Here is a 19,048-nt window from a genome sequence, read left to right as displayed (position 1 = left end):
AAACCATCTGGTTAAACATGGAGCCAGGTCCTTAACAGACACCTCACCAAAGAAGACATACAGGTGTCAAATAAGCACGTGAAAAGATGTTCAACATCACATGTCTTCAGGGAAATGCAAAGTAAAACAATGAGATACCACTCCACCCCTATGAGAAGGGCCAGAATCCGGAACACCGACAGCACCGAACGCTGCTGAGGGTGTGGAGCAGCAGGAGCGCGCGCTCACTGCCGGTGGGAACGCAGACGGCGCAGCCACCTCGGAAGACAGTTTAGCAGCTTCTTACCAAACATACCCCCCACCAAACAATCCAGCAATTGCACTCCTTGGAATTTACCAAAAGGAGCTGAAATTTTATATCCACACAAAAACCTGCACACACATGTTTATTCATAACTGCCAAAACTTGGAAGCAACCAAGCTGTCCTTCATTGGTAGAATGGCTGAGTCCAATATTCATCAGCGACATAAAGAAATCAGCTATCAGCCATGGAGGAGCGTGGAGGAACCTTAACTGCATGTGACTCAGGGAAAGCCCATCTGAAAAGGCTACACACTGTATGATCCCAACCATATGGCGTTCTGGAAAAGGCACAACTGTGGAGACAGTGAACAGATCAGCAGGTCCCTAGCGTACGGGAAGAGGAAGGGGTGAACAGGTGGATCACAAAGGACTTGCAGGGCAGTGAAACTACTCTATGTGAGACTGTAATGTGGATACATGTCATTGTACATTTGTCCAAACCTACAGAACACCAAGAGTGACCCCTAATATAAACTACAGACTTTGGGGACAATGATGTGTCAATACAGGATCTTCCATTATTAAAAAAAAAGCCCCCCTCTGGTAGGGTGCTGATGACGGGAAGACCATGCACATGCTGGGGAGAGGGTACACGGGAACTTTCTGTACCTCCCGCTCAAGAGTGCTATGGACCGAAAACTGCTCTAAAAAATAAAAGTCTATTTTAAAAAATCTTCGTGACCTTGGATTATGCAAAGCCACCTTAAATATATCAAAAGCAACAAAAGGAAAAATAGATAAATCGGACATCAACAAAATTAAAAATGTCTATGTTTCAAAGGACATCATCAAGAAAGTAAAAAGGCAACCCACCAAATGGGAGAAAATATGTGAAAATCATACATCCGCTAAAGAATTTGTGTTAGATATTCAGAGTTCACAAAGAACTCTTACAACTCATAAACCTTTTTTTTTAAGATTTTATTTCATGTGGACCATTTTTATTTATTTATTTATTTTTGGCTGCATTGGGTCCTTGCTGCTGCGCACGGGCTTTCTCTAGTTGCGGCAAGCGGGGGCTACTCTTCGTTGCAGTGCACGGGCTTCTCATTGTGGTGGCTTCTCTTGCTGCAGAGCACGGGCTCTAGGCATGCAGGCTCAGCTGTTGTGGTTCACGGGCTCTAGAGCGCAGGCTTCAGTAGTTGTGGGCCACAGGCTTAGTAGCTTTGCAGCATGTGGGATCTTCTGGGACCAGGGCTCGAACCCGTGTCCCCTGCACTGGCAGGTGAATTCTTAACCACTGTGCCACCAGGGAAGCCCCTGATGTGGACCATTTTTAAAGTCTTTACTGAATTTGTTACAACATTGCTTCTGTTTTTTTTTTTTTTTTTTTTTTTTTGCGGTACGCGGGCCTCTCACTGTTGTGGTCTCTCCCGTTGCGGAGCACAGGCTCCGGATGCGCAGGCCCAGCGGCCATGGCTCACGGGCCCAGCCGCTCCGCGGCATATGGGATCCCCCCAGACCGGGGCACGAACCCGTATCCCCTGCATCGGCAGGCGGACTCTCAACCACTGCGCCACCAGGGAGGCCCTGCTTCTGTTTTATGTTTTGGTTTTTTTTGCTGCAAGGCACGTGGGACCTTAGCTGCCCTACCAGGGATCAAACCCGCATCCCCTACACTGGAAGGCAAAGTCTTAACCACTAAACCACCAGGGAAGTCCCACAACTCATAAATCTTAAAAAGACGAATAACCCACAAATGATGTTAGGGCAACGAAGTTGCAGTCAGTCACCACCCACCACCACTCTCTCCAGTGCTTCCTGCTCCACCAGACTCTTCCTCCTTCTCATCAACAGTCAGTGATCTGCTAGGATAACTGGATATCCACATGCAACAGAATCAAGTTGCATCATTATTTCTCATGATATACAGAAATTAACTCAAATGGATCAAAGACCTCAATATAAGAGGCTATATGTAAGAAGTCAGTCTTAGAAAAAAACACTGGCATAAGCCTTCATGGCCTTGGATCAGGCAATGGTTTCTGAGACAGGACAAGAGAAAAAAAGACATAAATTAAATATCATAAAAATTAAAACCTTCTGCGCTTCGAAGTTCACCATAAAAAAGTAAAAATAGGGACTTCCCTGGTGGCGCAGTGGTTAAGAATCTGCCTGCCAATGAAGGTGACACGGGTTCGAGCCCTGTTCTGGGAAGATCCCACATGCCGCAGAGCAACTAATTCCGTGTGCCACAGCTGCTAAGCCTGCGCTCTAGAGCCCGTGAGCCACAACTACTGAGCCGGCGTGCCGCAACTACTGAAGCCCGGCACCTGGAGCCCATGCTCCACAACAAGAGAAGCCACTGCAATGAGAAGCCTGCACATCTCAACGAAGACCCAATGCAGCCATCCATAAATGAATAAATGAATGAATGAATGAATAAATAACTAAATAACTAACTAAATAAATAAATGTTTAAAAAAAGGTAAAAATACAACTCACAGAAAGGGAGGACATATCTGAAAATCATTTATCTGCTAAGGGACTTTTATCCGAAGATATAAAAAATTATTACAACTCGGGCTTCCCTGGTGGCGCAGTGGTTGAGAGTCCGCCTGCCGATGCAGGGGACACGGGTTCGTGCCCCGGTCCAGGAAGATCCCACATGCCACAGAGCGGCTGGGCCCGTGAGCCATGGCCGCTGAGCATGTGTGTCCGGAGCCTGTGCTCCGCAACGGGAGAGGCCACAACAGTGAGAGGCCCGCGTACCGCAAAAAAAAAAAAAAAGAAAAAAAAGAAAAAAAATTGTTACAACTCAATTTTAAAGAGACAACCCAATTTAAAAATGGACAAAGGATATGAATAAACATTTCTTCAAAGAAGATACACAAATGGCCCATAACCACAAAAAAGATGTTTGATACATTAACCATGAGGGTAATGCAAATCAAAATCACAATGAGATACCACTCCATACGAAATAAGACAGTTATAAACAAAAACCAGATAACAAGTGTTGAACAGGATGTGGAGAAATTGGAACCCTCATATAATGCTACTGGGACTGTAAAATGGTACAGCCACCTTGGAAAACAGCTTGGCAGTTCCTCAAAAGGTTAAACAATGAGTTTCCTTATGATCCAGCAATTCCACTCCTAGGTATACCCAAGAGGAATGAAAATATTAAGTCCACACAAAAACTTGTACTACACACGAATGTTCATAGCAGCATTATTCATAATAGCCAAAAAGTTGAAACAATCCAACTGTCAATCAACTAATCAATGAATAAATAAAAATATGGTATATCCTTACAACAGAATATTATGTGGCAATAAAAAGGAATGAAGTGCTGATGCATGCTACAATATGAATGAATCTTGAAAACATCAGGCTAAATGAAAGCCAGTCACAAAAGACCATATATGATATGACTCGATTTACATGAAATGTCCAGCATAGAGACAGAAAGAAGAGTAAGTGTCATGGGCTGGTGAATTTGGGGGAAACAGGGAATGACCACTAACAGATACAAGGGCTTCTTTTTGGGGGTGATGAAAATGTTCTAATGTTAATGACAGTCGTGCTGTACAAGTCTATGATCACACAAAGAACCACTGAATTGTATCCTTTAAATGGGCAGATGGTTTGGTATGTGAAATACATCTCAATAAAGCTGTTCTAGAAAATAGCCAATTATCACTGCAACAGACACTACCTGAGCACAAGCACAGACAAAGTGGGTCCCTGCAGATATTTTCTTTAAGGGAGCTCAGTGTTTAAATTTCTTAACATTTAAAAGAAAACTTTTAAATAGTTAGAGTGAACTCTTCATAGAACATCTAAAATAAGTCACTCATTCCTAAAACTTTAAACCCAGGTTGTTTCAGTTAAAACTCAGAACAGTGGGACAAACCAAAAGGACACAGAAGTCAGCTGACAAGGGCCAGACCTGGCACAATTTGGGCAGCAAAATACACAATGACAGCAACAGATTACAATCCATTCTGAAGAAGAAGAATCCCTGAGTCAATACTGATATAAATGAATAAACCAATGAAGAAAGGAAACCTCTTCTTTATGGCAGAAAGCTGCAAATAAGCACAAAAGGAGATGATGGGATGAGAAAAATCACCAATGTGCAACGACCATACTAACTGTTTCAGGCCAGGAGTACCAAGGGATGCTAGAACTAATGGTTGAAATTTTAGGAGGAACAGGATATTTATATAAAGTACACCACCACAAACCATTTATTAATTACAAAAAGAAACAGCAACTTTACACTGGAAAAACCTGGCACACACCACCTTAACCAAGAGATCAAAGAGAACCCCACCCCACCCCGCAAATGGGGCAAACTGGATCACACTCCTCCTGACATAAGGGAACCACTACTCAGTAGTCCTACGAAAATGAATAACCCGAAACTATCAGGAGGGAACATCCAGCAGACCCAAACTGAGGGGCATTTTTTTAAAGTAATTGATCCATACACATCAAATATGTCAAATTCCTGAAAGACAAAGAAAAGCTGAGGAGCTTTCCAGATCAAAGATGACTTAGGACAACTACATACAAAGTACTGAAAACAGTTATAAAAGGTATTAGTGAGACAACTGACAAAATTTGAATATGGACTGCAGATTAGATAATAACAATGTGTCAACATTAAATTCTTGGTTTTGAAAATCATACTAGAGTTTTGTAAGACATTCTCCTATAAGAACCGCAGTGCAATTTGAGAATTCTTGATCACAAGAAAACAAACAGTGAAGTACTCAGAGGTATATGGGTATAATGTCTGCAAGTACTCTCAAATGATTCAGAAGAAATGTGTTTACATATACACATACTGTCATACAAACACACGTACACATGTGTGTGTGTGTGTGTGTATAATGAGAGACAGAGACAGGAAGAATAAGAAATGGGACAAAACAGCTGGTGAATCTTGGTAAAGGGCATATGGCAATTCTTTCAACTACCCTTGTAGTATTTCCTGCATGCTTAAAATTACTTCAAAATAAAAAGATACAAAAAAGATTGCAGATTACAAAAATTATGAATAGGAATTGATACTGGTAATTTAACACAGACTCATTTAACGTACCATTCTAAATGATCAAATAGGTGTGATACAAAACACACAACATATTTTTTACAAGGTCTACTTGCTATTCTGTCTGTCCTAAAAGACAAATCATATTTTAAAAAGACATCAACTCAATATATTAATTAAGTTAAATATGATCATTAGACCTTTTTCAAGGTATAAAACTAAATAATTGGGACTTCCCTGGTGGTGCAGTAGTTAAGAATCCACCTGCCACTGCAGAGAACAAGGGTTCGATCCCTGGTCCAGGAAGAACCCACATGCCACAGAGCAACTAAGCCCATACGCCACAACTAATGAGCCTGCGTTCTAGAGCCCGCAAGCCACAACTACTGAGCCCACGTGCCACAACTACTGAAGCCCGCGCGCCTAGAGTCCGTGCTCCGCAATAAGAGAAGCCACGACAAAGAGAAGCCCATGCACTACAACGGAGAGTAGCCCCCGCTCGCCGCAACTAGAGAAAGCCGCGTGCAGCAACGAAGACCCAACGCAGCCAAAAATTAATTAATTAATTAATTAATTTAAAAAACTAAATAATTATTCAACTCTTTCCCAGCTTATTGAACAGCAGATCTGCAAGTAATTGCCAAAATTAGAAATTATGACAGAATTGGGTTCCTTGAAACTAGTTTTCTTAATTAGCATTGACAATGCAGCTTCGTTTAATTCCATTGCCATATTCTTTCTCCTACACTTAAGCTAATCCACTTAAAGGAAGGAATGCTTAACTGTAGCTGTTGGCCAACAAATGGCTGCTGTAGGAACATATATAGGCACAAAGAAACTCACTTGTAAGCCATGAAAGAGAACACTGTACATCAAGTGCAAGATCTACTTTTCTTTAAACAATGAATTCTTTCCTTCAGCGACACTGTAGTCCTGCCTATCATTTTTAGATGACAAGTTTTCCAAAGCTTCATCTGCATGCTTTATAAAAATATTTTATGTGTGTATGTATCTTTAGACAAACTTTGTTTCCAAACTCCCAGAGCACTGTTTCCCTTTACAAAACAGTCACTTTTCAGCCAACTGAATTTTCTCCTAAAACAGAGACTTTAAAATTGGCTACAATATATGCAGTGTAACTTTCCTTGATTTTCCCATATATAATTAATGTTTTGATAGCTCCATATGGCCTGTTACTTTTTAAATCTGTCTCAAAGTTTTTCAACATCTTTTTTTTCCCTAACAAAAACTAGAGCAAAAATTAGATTGCAAAACACAAAGGGGAAAATTTTTTAAAAGCAAACCTAAGACAATATGTGCCTCTTGACAACCAAAAGGAATATACTGAAGATATAAAATTGACTATTCGGAGAAGGAGGGTTAGAGACTAGGGTAGAAGGGGGCATGACTAACCTCCCTGTGAGCTCCGCCCTGCAAGGCAGCCACTCACCACGACCGCCTCTGAGAAAGAACTGGAGAACTCGGGGTTCCCGTCAGAGACCTATCACCCTACACGGCATCTTACAACTCATTTTCTATTACATGAATGTATTAGCTTGAAAACAGAAGGAGGAGTTACACCCTGCCCCTGCTCCTTTAAAAACCTCACAGTTTACAGCCCAGGTAATTAGCTCAGATATGTGTAGGTGAGTGCAGGGCTCCCGGCTCATCCTCATCTCTGAAATGGCTGGATATCTATATCCTATTTGCTTATCATCTGCCCTTTTCTCCTAAACAGACCCCACCCCGTCCTCCTATTAACAACACCTAGAACAGGTTAAAGTAAACTTCCTGTAATTTCCTCTACCATAAGGAGTATTCCAGATCAAGAAGAAACAGCACAGCACAGACAGCAGGCTGAGGAGCTTCTTCATTCAAGGAGGCTACCAAGAGCTCAATAAACAGTAGCTAACTCCTGAGTGTATTTTAAGTGTACTGTTTCCTTCAATTCGCTCAACAATCCATATCCTCCTTTTACATTTGGAGAAACTGAGACTCAGAGACGTTAAGTAATCTGCCTGAGATCGGCTGAACCTTGAGCCTGGATCTGTGTGACTCAACTATGATACACACGGGCAGCCCACCATACATTACTGCTTTTAATCTATCAAGGTAGCAGTGTTCTAGAAAAGCAAATCATAAACTCTGAACTAAGGAACTGCTTTCTAACACAAATTTCTCCACTTTAGTAAATGATAAAAAAGCAGACACTTTGTATCTATAATATAACCTATTTAAACTTAATTTGTATTCCTAATAAATAACTTGCTAGAAATGGAATTTTCCTATTTTTATACTGGGAACACTCTCCAAAGGGTAAACGTGTTACTACCTTATTACCTACACTTGAGCAACTGTAATCCACAAAGATCAAATAGAGAACTCCAAACCCGCCTTAAGGAAAGTCAGTCAAAATCTGATTGGAATTTACACGTCACAGGAGAAAATGATTCGGCTTCTTGGTAAAACGCACTTCCCACCTTTTTCCCTTCCCTTCCTAAGGCATACGCCTATCCCTTGGTTAGCAACAGCCCAAGGATCCACCAAATGCTTCCATTTATTCAACCCTCCTCTACAAAGTTATGAATGAAATTGAAAATTTTCTAAGTACTCTACTGCATTGTGGTATTATAAAATAAAGTAAAATTCCATTTCTAAAGGATTCTTATTTTCTTTCAAAAACACGTTTCATAAACCTGCAGAGATAAAGTACTTTTAGCCATAATTAATTCAATCTATGAAAATGCCCACACATAGACCGTTTGGCTGTTGAAAGGATATGGTTTGGAGGCAGGAAGTTCCAGCTCAGGACCTGGTTGGCGAGGGCCAGGTAGCGCTGGAACACGGACGACATCTGGGCGCTGAGGGGCTCCCGCCTGCTGAATTCCTGCAGGACTTCCACCGTCAGCAGGAAGATCTGACGGAGGTCTTCTTCCTGCAGTAAATTAACCACATGTGTTTTTGTATCTAAAGCTTATTCAAGATATGTTCCCTTTTAGAACCATAAAACAAAACAAACAAATAAAAACCTTAAAACTTCCAACGGAAAACATCACTTCTTTAAGGACATCTTCCATTTTTAGGCCTGCTTATACTTTACGGTGATGCCGGTCTGAATACATTTACCGTCACATAAATGCCGCTCCCTAGAGAAGCAGGTCTTGACGACCACGACAGAGCTGAGGGCTCAGCAGCTTCAGTGGGAGCCCTCGGATTGAAACCAGTGCCTTCACACAACTTTACTTCAGAGCCTAACAATACACACGAAACAAAGCGCCCACACCATCTGCAATAACACTGAAGTACACAGCCCTCGCTGGCATAGAGCCAGGCCTATTTTTAAGGCCAGCGGAGTCCACCAATTGAATCAGTTCTATCTAAACATAATAAGAACAAAATTAATAAGCTAAGCGTCTTCATAGTAGCATTTCCTCTTTGTCTTAAGACTAGAATTAAACAAATAATCTTAAACCGTCAACTATGCTCACCAAACCTATCGCTTTACTATATCCTATGAAATCACGACGCAAACCTTCAAGTATAGGCTATTGTTCAACTAGATAACAGCAATGTCCTCACTCCATTAGCAACAAATTGAGTGAAAAGTGAGTGATCTAATAATTAAAACACAAGAACAAAAATACCGGTACCTGAAAAACTCTTTTGCAGTTGCCGTGGAACTCCATACTCAGTCCAATGTTGCTAGTTTTACTTGAACTTGAGAATTCACTCAATAGTGCAGTTAGAATAGAACAGGCCAGAGTTTGCTGTAATTATTTGATAACAAATTATTGTGAGGCATTATTTTTCCGATGCTTTGTTTCAAAACAATATTTGTTCAAACATAATGAAACATTTTTATCTTTAGATCTTCCATCGTATCTTTAGATCTTATACCTACCCGACAGAAAGTCAGATACGACAAGATAAAGATCAGCTCTCCTTTCCCAGTGGCCTTGAGACTGCTTAGTATTCCTCCTCACTCCAGTTATACAAACCTATCTGAGATCTGAACTCAGGACACACTCCTGAGTACTCCTGCTAGTACTCAACTACAGAGTGTAAATGATATTTTAAGATGATCAGTATTTAACATATCGTTTCGTTGAATTCACACAACAATCCCTATCCCCATTTTACATTTGAAAGAAGTGAGATTCAAAGGACAAGTAATTCAGGCCAGCTGAGATTTGAACCCAGGTCTGTCTGACTCTACGTTCTGATGTCTGTAAAATGTATTTCCAAATAGATGAAAAGTGAAACGGATTTTATAGTCTCCAAAACATTAACCACGTAGTACTCCCAAGTTTTTAAAATTGAAAATGACGATTTTCCTTCTCAATGGCTGTATCCAACAAGCGTCTACTCTCAACTCGCTGCTTTTATTCATGGACTATTTAGACTCAAGGTGCCATGATGGGGACGATACAAATTATTCTGGCAAGTTCCCAAGGGTTACACAGAAATATGCACACTACCTCTGAACAACCGAAAGATTAAAGTCAAGATGATGCTATTTATGCAGCTTATACAACAGCTGAGCACGGTCCTACCCGCCCACCAACTGCAACATCTTTGCTCAGAAATGCTTCTGATGTCAGTACCTTGACCTTACAGATGCTTATCTTGGCAAATCTTAGCAAATATACATAAAATTAAATTCCTAAAGATTAGCATGAGTTGATATTTGTTGAAGGTGAATGATGGTTACATAGGTGACCAATAGACTATTTGTAGTATATTTGTATATTTTTGTATATGTCTAAAATTTTCCTCTAAGAAAATGTAAAAAAGAATTAAATTCCTATTTGCCTCAATCTTAACTAGGGTAAGTATGATGTATAATTAACAATTATGATGGCACACTATGCCAGACTCAAGCAGTTTCTCAGACTTTTCCACACCAAGAAGCCCTAACAACACAGAATACGTGCAAATACCCTTGGGAATCCGGGGGTATACAGACAGGGCTGTGTTCAACAGTAAGTCCTCTGACTATAGCTCCATTAGCTTAAACACACACACACACACACACACACACACACACACACACACTCTCTCTCTCTCTCTCTCTCTCTAATTGTACTTCAAAATATATTGATACATCTGTTTTAACATTAAAATGTCCCCTTTTACCCAATCTTCAAGAAAAGTGCATAAGTTCAACTGCCTTTGCATGGACCCAGGCACAAGGAGGAAGAAACCAAGCACTAAAGAGCCTCTTATGGAGACACAGTTTATCACATACTCACTTCATCTTACAGTTGAAAGAGACCTTAGAAACACATCAAGCACAATCGTTCATTTTTTTAGTTAACAAAATTGTATTTTAAAAAATGGCTTTCTTTTAAAATGGTGATTAATGATCAAAGGGCCAGCAATCAAAAGTTCAGATACATTTAAATACCGTCGGGATCAACCATGAACACAGTTTTTAAATACAGCTAGGCTTTGGTGGGGAAAGTGGGTAGTATTAAATTCAAATTAATGAAATTCAAAAGGAAAAATTAATTTACAACGATCTACCATGATGGATTACAAGACGGTATGATTCTGAAGACAATCTTTCCCCGTATTTTCTGCTCTTCTCCTACCCTTTCCAAATAAGACTTCAGTGAACAGGACACTATGAACAGATACCTAAATGTTTAAGAAAATGTGTCCTACTAAAAAAAGGAAACTAATTTTGGAATCTCAGGTAAGATAATCAATGTACTGAAAACAGAATTCATGCACAACTTATACAAAAACATGCAAGCTGAAAAGAATCCAGAAGCACTATCAAACACAAACTTATCGTTCTTACAAATAAATTATCTATAGTAGTTTTGCACAAGTAATTTAAAACTTGCCACAAATTTTTTTTTAGTGCCAAATTATATTCACCACAAAACGGCATATTTTTAGACTACAACCATATTTAAATTTTTAGTAACACGACTCTAATTAATGATTGAAGCCAACATGTACTCACAATAAATCTTTATTTTTCTGTGAAATAAACACTTCCTAGGATTACAAGCACGTGTTTGTGGTCAGTGAGCGCAGGAAAGGGCAGGAGCAGTGAAAAGGGACAACTTTTTTTTGAGGTTACTACTTAGGAAAAGGAAGAGTTTTTAAAAGTAAAAGCCTCAGCAGACAAACAAGGAGCCCTCGGTGGGATGGGACTGCTTTTGAGATGTAGCAATAAAGACATCCCACCACAACTACAAACTTCACGACAATGAAGTACAAATTCACCCATAAAAGAAAGTGTGGGGCTTCCCTGGTGGCGCAGTGGTTAAGAGTCCGCCTGCCGATGCAGGGAACACGGGTTCGTGCCCCAGTCTGGGAAGACCCCACATGCCGCGGAGCGGCTGGGCCCGTGAGCCATGGCCGCTGAGCCTGCGCGTCCAGAGCCTGTGCTCCGCAACGGGAGAGGCTGCAACAGTGAGAGGCCCGCGTACCGCAAAAAAAAAAAAAAAAAGTGTGTTCTGGGCTTCCCTGGTGGCGCAGTGGTTGAGAGTCCACCTGCCGATGCAGGGGACGCGGGTTCGTGCCCCGGTCCGGGAAGATCCCACATGCCGCGGAGCGGCTGGGCCCGTGAGCCATGGCCGCCGAGCCTGCATACCCGGAGCCTGTGCTCCGCAACGGGAGAGGCCACAACAGTGAGAGGCCCACGTACTGCATAAAAAAAAAAAAAAAGAAAGAAAAAAGAAAGTGTGTTCTTAGTGCATAAGTATGAACAAAACACATTCTTACTGTGGACTTAGCTTGTTGAACATAAGAATATTTTGTTTTTAAATAACTTTTTCTTCCTACAAAAATAACCACCAATAGGTTACTACTGTAACATTTGTTTACAGCTTTCCAATTTTGAAATGCAATTGTACATTATTTATTACAATACCATTACTATTAATCCAATGTACTATTTTGTATTCTACTTTTTCCACTTTCCACTTATGAAATAAAAGGACAAATTTTCCAAAACAAGTGTCTCCTTACCAAATTTACCACTCAAGGACTTAAGAAATACATAGGAAAATAAATTATGCAGCATGGTTAGTGGTAATGCCAGAAGTCAAATGTCCTGGCCTTGACCCACCTAAAATTACCAGCTTTGTAAGAACTAAAATTCAGTAAGATATTTTCATCATTAAAAGATAACCAAACAGGGCTTCCCTGGTGGTGCAGTGGTTGGGAGTTCGCCTCCCAATGCAGGGGACACGGGTTCGTGCCCTGGTCCGGGAAGACCCCACATGCCGCGGAGCGGCTGGGCCCATGAGCCGTGGCCGCTGACCCTGCGCGTCCGGAGCCTGTGCTCCACAACGGGAGAGGCCACAACAGTGAGAGGCCTGCGTACGGCAAAAAAAAAAAAAAAAAAAAAAAAGATAACCAAACAGTTTAATTACTCCTTAACCTGAAAGCCCTGAAAGGATTTGAGATTAGCATCATAAACATTAATTATAGGGAACTCCCTGGCGGTCCAGTGGTTAGGACTTGGCACTTTCACTGTCAGGGCCCGGGTTCGATCCCTGGTGGGGGAACCAGGATCCCACCTGCTGCATGGTGTGGCCAAAAAAAAAAAAGATTATACTACTGTGGCTCAGAGGTGCTAATTAAGAAATTCCTGGTGAATGATGAATAGGAAGCACTGACTGTACATTAAAAGAGCAAAGCACTCTGCACAGATCAGCAAAGCACTTCTCCCTATTCACAGAGGAATCAAGCACACACCGTGTGTCTAAGACGCATTACCCGATACGCTTATTCGTTTCCACAACCATTTATCAACTAAATCTCACTAACATAAAGTGACTTGCGGAGCAGGGGCACTGAGACAGCTAGGGAAGCAGCTGAGAGGGAGAACAGAGGAAGCTCCTTCTCAGGACAAAGAAACGGAGGAAGGAAGCGGGGGAAAGGCACCCACGAGTTCTTGTCGTCCTTACCCTTGTGGAGGTTCCCGTCTGCCTGCGTCACACTCTAGGTGTCAGGGGTCACCCCGAGTGTGTTACCTCTTGAAACCCCCTCCCTCCCCCGACGGACCAGTGCCTCCAGGGCTGCCTCTGCCTCAGGCAGGGCTGGATCTTATTTCTGCACTAGAGATGGTGACTCCAGTACTTCAGAGGGTCGGAGACAAAACCTGTGGTGGGTACTGCAGAGAGGTGAGTCTCAATGAAACCAGTTGAAAGGTGACGGACTGCCTGGTAAGCAGTATATATGAGGTTGTAACACTGAAGTTAACAGGGATGAAGCCAGTATAGAGTACCATTAGTACAAATCTTAGACCTCTAAGAGGCTCACATGGCAATGCTTCATTTATCCAAGATCATAAAGAATTCAGGTAGTATCTGTTAATTTTCCAAATGCAACAAGCAAACACTTTTAATGAAACTTACTTCATGTAAAATTTTCCAAGAGAATCATTTCTAAGGCAATGATTGACGTGGTGACAAGGAGAGCACCTGGACTCTGCTGAAACACACAGGGCGGGGCTCCCAGCCTACGACACTTGGGGGCTGAGCCCCAAGCCCCGATGCACGTCTGCCCACAGCTCTGCCCAGTCACTGTCTGTGCCTGTCACTTGCTGCTGCTAGCCACCTGACCAGCACTAACAAGCAGTCCCAAAGTGACAACTTTCATTTACAGTAAGTCAGAAACCAAACAATAATCGTTATCACAGCTATCTCCCAAATAAATTCTGAATAACAACACCTTGCAGTCTCTTTCAATAGTGCAGAAAAAGAAGTCAGAAAATCTGGGCTCTGAGAGTCCAAGATTTATCACTTCAAGTAACTGAGAGCAAACCACTTCATCTACCTGAGTCTCGATTTGCTTATCTATGAAAAGGGCTACTACCCTGGACACTGCAGAATTCACACGATTGTCCTAACTTTCAAATCAGATAACGCAACAAATCGTACTATGTAAATGTAGCAGGTTCTGATAAGATAAGGTGAAACGGCAACAGTATTCTCATCCTTATCATAAAAAATAACCTATTTTGGGGGCTTCCCTTGTGGCGCAGTGGTTGAGAGTCCACCTGCAGATGCAGGGGACACGGGTTTGCGCCCCGGGATCCTCCCACATGCCGCGGAGCGGCTGGGCCCATGAGCCATGGCCGCTGAGCCTGCGCGTCCGGAGCCTTTGCTCCACAACCGGAGAGGCCACAACAGTGAGAGGTCCGCATACCGCAAGAAAAAAAAAAAAAAAAAAACACCTATTTTGGCGTCTTAGTCCTTCTTGACTGTTACCTGCAATCCACCAAATTAAAATCACAAAATAAGTTATCGATTAAAAAAAAAAAAAACTAAAGCATCACTAGAGCAATAGAGTGCGTACTCACTAAACATCACCTGGATTAATAAACCAATGTTTGCCTCTCTGCCTGACACAACATTAACACAAGGGATGGTGGAAAATGAATAAATGATGTGCTCCCTATTTTTTTTCCCTACTGATGAATTTCAAAGAGAAAAGTTAAATATGTAAAACAAGTAGAAGAAATTCAATGAGGTCTCGAGGTTATGAAAGAGTCTAATATGTTTTCTTTCACTGAAGCACTAAAAAACCACAAGTTAATTCACTGGCTAATAACTGAAGTAACTGCTGCCTTCGCATTAAAAATCTTTCAGCAGAATTCTCATTTCCAGTAAAAGACATTAATTTCATGACAGTGGGAAAACACCCTTCAGAGATAGTTTGCCTTACTCTCCAGCTTACTGTCACAAGAACAAGATACTCAAACACTAACTCCAGCTGACAAAATAAAATACTCTTGTTCAGAGAGAGGATTGTCTCTTATAATAGCCTGGCTCTTACCCCAGGAGCTTTATTACCAAGAATAAACTTTATGAAAGGTTGCCATACATAAAGCAGACTTCCAGCTGCTCCTCTAAGCAAACATCAATGAGACTTGTGATAAGAGAGATTAAGCTGCTATCACGTCCAGGGCAGCACTGCAGCAGACGGGGAATTTCTCACCCTCTTCTCTCTAGCACAGCAAAGAGGAAGAAAGGAGGCTTAAACGATATGTTCAACAGCTTTAAAAGTGATTTAAATAGGCCTACTGCTCTCAAAGGAAATAAAACCAACATGAAATAGGTTAAAAATTTAGCTTAAATGTTAATTAAAATTAAAAATTTGACCACTTTCCTTTGGGAAGTGAGGCCTCTGTATGTATCCCTCCCAGGTCTAACCACTGCAAAGCAAGGTGAAGCAGCCACAGAGGGAGGGCAGCCTGTGCACAGACTGGAGCAGACAGTACAGGACCTAAGAGCCGCACGAGCACCGTCCCTCTGAGAGGACATCACGATACACAGAAAACTGAATGGGGCTACAAAATACAATCTCCATAGGAAATCGTTTAACTCATAAATATCTACAGAGAACAAAGACCATAAGATACTTCTCAGAGCGTTTAAAGGAAAGCTAATACGTTGGTTATATATTTTTTAAATACTCAATTAGTTTCTGTTCATGGATAATAGTATAAATACTTTCTTCTGATTTTCAACACTTAAAATATTATTTGAAAGAGATGATAGTTCATGTCCTAAGATTCTATAAACAAAGGGTTGTGAAACCACTAGGGACATAAAACATTCGCTGAATGCTTACTAAATGCACTTAATATTGTCTTTCCTCCTCCGGGCCTGGATATTACCACATTTATTCCACGTATTAGTAAACCACCACCTAGAGAAGTTAAACAATTTTTCAAGTTAAGTAAGTAGTAAATGGCAGAGCTAGGATTTGAACCTAAGTGTGAATCCAAAATCAAAATCTGTATCATGTTGTATCATGTTATCCTGCCCCTAAACTCATTTAAACATGCATACTCGACTAGCATGATGCTGGACCAAAAAATACACTCTTAGAAAGCAAGCAGGAAAGCCAGACTACATACAGTTTCCAGTCAATTAGGGTTGACTGGAAGCATCATTCTAGAAGATGTGCAAGGGTAAAGTTACTCACCTAACTTAGTAATTCATGAGGTCAACCCTTTCTTTCATCCAAAGAAAACCAGAGTCAGTTATCTCTTCCTTTCAAATATATCTTAAAGTCACCTTAAGAAAGTTTCTAGCCAACATTATATCAATGTTCTGATTTTACCATTTTACTTTCTTATCAAAGTTTTAAACCTCCCTCCCACTGCTATTCATGTCTCTGAGACTAAGAAAATCTTAAGTAAATTCTTGAAGCACTCGCACAAATTCTTAACAGTCTGAGAAGAAGACAGAGAGGAAGATAGATTAAAATGTTTTACTGGTCTGTAACCTCATTTTTTAGACCTGCTGAATGAGCAGGAATGGCTCCAGGCAGGAATTCTGAACTTGCCATATAAATGCAGGAATGCTTTCTGAGTTGTGTTTTCAGTGTGGTCACCAAAATAAATTCATCCAGCAACCTTGAAATTAAATTCTACCTCCTGCTACTGAATTCTTAGCGCTACAGAAGTTCTCAACCCTGTCAGCAGAAATTCAACTTTAAAAAACTCCTCCCAGGGCCTCCCTGGTGGCGCAGTGGTTGAGAGTCCGCCTGCCGATGCAGGGGATACGGGTTCGTGCCCCGGTCTGGGAGGATCCCATATGCCGCGGAGCGGCTGGGCCTGTGAGCCATGGCTGCTGAGCCTGCTCATCCGGAGCCTGTGCTCCGCAACGGGAGAGGCCACAACAGTGAGAGGCCCGCGTACCACAAAAAAAAAAAAAAAAAAAAAAAAACTCCTCCTGCTTTGGAATATTTCACGAGGATATTAAATTTATCCACTCCCCTCAAAGTGTATGTACTGTGAACAGAGCAAAATCCTCTCTAACTAGACAGCTACATCTGTTCCAATCATTCTCAGAACATCAGTTATTTCAGTGGCTCAAAAAAGCCAATTGCCAGGTTGCAGTGGGCCTACTTTTTGTGGTGGGTCAAATTACCCAGGGGAGAGGAAGCGGAGAACACAATTCCCGAGTGTGTGCTCATTCCTGGGGGGCAAGGGATCCGGATCCTTTGGCATCCGGCTGCCAAGAAGCCACTCGTGGGGACGAGAACAGACTGCAGAAATCCTACCTTAGTACTGAAAGCCCAGTCAACATGATCACCCAACTACAATCATAAAAGCAGAGATCCCAGAGTTGCTGCTTAAGTTCCTAAAGTTTAAATCCTGGTCAACCGTAATGAGCTGGACTCCTTCACTGCAGATTGTCAAGTGAAACAATGTGTCACCTGACACATTACAAAGAGAACCAAAATTATGAAGAGTAACTTGATTTAGAGCAGTAGGGGCTGGGATAATATTTCCAAGTAGGAGCCTCAGTTCCAAGCCTTTTCCCTACGAGTTCTGGGTAGTCAGACCACCACTTGATTTTCCCTTGACCAACAGTGACGTCCCCTTGGACTGCGCACACGGCCATTAGTTAGGCAGGAAATGCTAACAAAAATCCACGGAAATGTAAGACTACGGATATATTGATACAATGAATGTGGGCAGCCCTGAAGCATCAGTATCTTGAGAGCAAAGCTCTTCATCAGAAATGGGAGACTATGTCTACCAATAGAATTTTGAGAGCATATAGATTATTATTAGTAAAAAGTAGCTTCCCAATCATTTTCACCTCAAAAAATTGTAAATGGAATCTTACTTGGGGACTATTTTCAACAGAGCTACTCACTACATAAAACAAAGCCAAAATAACTCGTAAAACGTAATGATTGGGCTTCCCTGGTGGCGCAGTGGTTGAGAGTCCGCCTGCCGATGCAGGGGACACGGGTTCGTGCCCCGGTCCGGGAGGATCCCACATGCCGCGGAGCGGCTGGGCCCGTGAGCCATGGCCGCTGAGCCTGCGCGTCCGGAGCCTGTGCTCCGCAACGGGAGAGGCCACAACACTGAGAGGCCCGCGTACCGCCACAAACAAACAAACAAAACAAACAAGAAAAATGTAATGATTCAAACATGCACATCTTCGAAGTTGTTAGTTTTAGATAAACAATTAAATTTTAGAATACTAAGATGAAGTGTTAGGAACATAAAATTAGACCTTTAGATATTAAAGTCTCTAGACTACATGGTCCAATATGGTTGCCATTAGCAACATGTGGCTATTTGAATTCAAATAAAATTTAATTAAAATTATATAAAATTAAAAATTCAGTTCCTTGGTCACACAAGTCACATTTTAAACACTGAAAAGCAGCATGTGGCTAGGGCGGTCCCACACCCTGGAGAGGAAAGATACTGAATACCGCATCAACACCGAAGGTTCGACTGGACAGCACTACTCTTGGAGGACACCTGCCACAAAACTGACAGAGAACACAATATACCTACACAACTGATAACCAAAACACAGATAGAGACACTCTGTATCTTGACTGTGTGACTGTTCACTGGTACACAGAACTGTCACAACTCACTGAAGTGTATATTTTCAATGGACGCAGTAACGCATGTAAATTATTCCTCAATAAAGTTGATAAGGAAAATTCCAAAGGAAAGACAAAAAATACCTAGGGTAGATACAGGAAATCCTGACAACTTGCTCATTTATTCCTTCAGTGGAGACCCTGCTGGGTCACTCCCAGCAGAGTAGAGGGCAGACGGCAGGAGCGGGAAGGTGAGTGCACGTCTCTGTGTGGCAAGGAGAGACCCAGACACCGGGAAAGGGAAGGGACAGTGCGCACGGTCCCCCTAAAATGACCACCGCACCCCAACTCACACCACAAACATCCCAAAATCACACCGCGTGCTGAGGGCCCAAGGAAGACAC

General features: G+C 41.8%; 1 protein-coding gene across 4 annotated transcripts in view; it reads right to left on the bottom strand.

The window, feature by feature from the left end:
* Window positions 1-19,048, bottom strand: part of XPO4 (exportin 4) — a gene marked incomplete at its 5' end in the record, with an annotated part of 109,680 nt that overhangs the window by 64,672 nt on the left and 25,960 nt on the right. For all 4 annotated transcript variants that reach the window (XM_079721806.1, XM_079721807.1, XM_079721808.1 and 1 more), the window contains 2 exons: window positions 8,063-8,244; window positions 8,960-9,076. In XM_079721806.1, the coding sequence (XP_079577932.1) occupies window positions 8,063-8,244; window positions 8,960-9,076 (299 nt within the window). The remainder of the gene's footprint in view (window positions 1-8,062; window positions 8,245-8,959; window positions 9,077-19,048) is intronic.

This window comes from Hyperoodon ampullatus (genome assembly GCF_949752795.1).
Source record: "Hyperoodon ampullatus genome assembly, chromosome: 16".
In the NCBI taxonomy this organism is placed as follows: Eukaryota; Metazoa; Chordata; class Mammalia; order Artiodactyla; family Ziphiidae; genus Hyperoodon; species Hyperoodon ampullatus.
The sequence above is the reverse complement of the archived record's forward strand: the minus strand, read 5'-3'. Positions and strand labels throughout refer to the sequence as shown.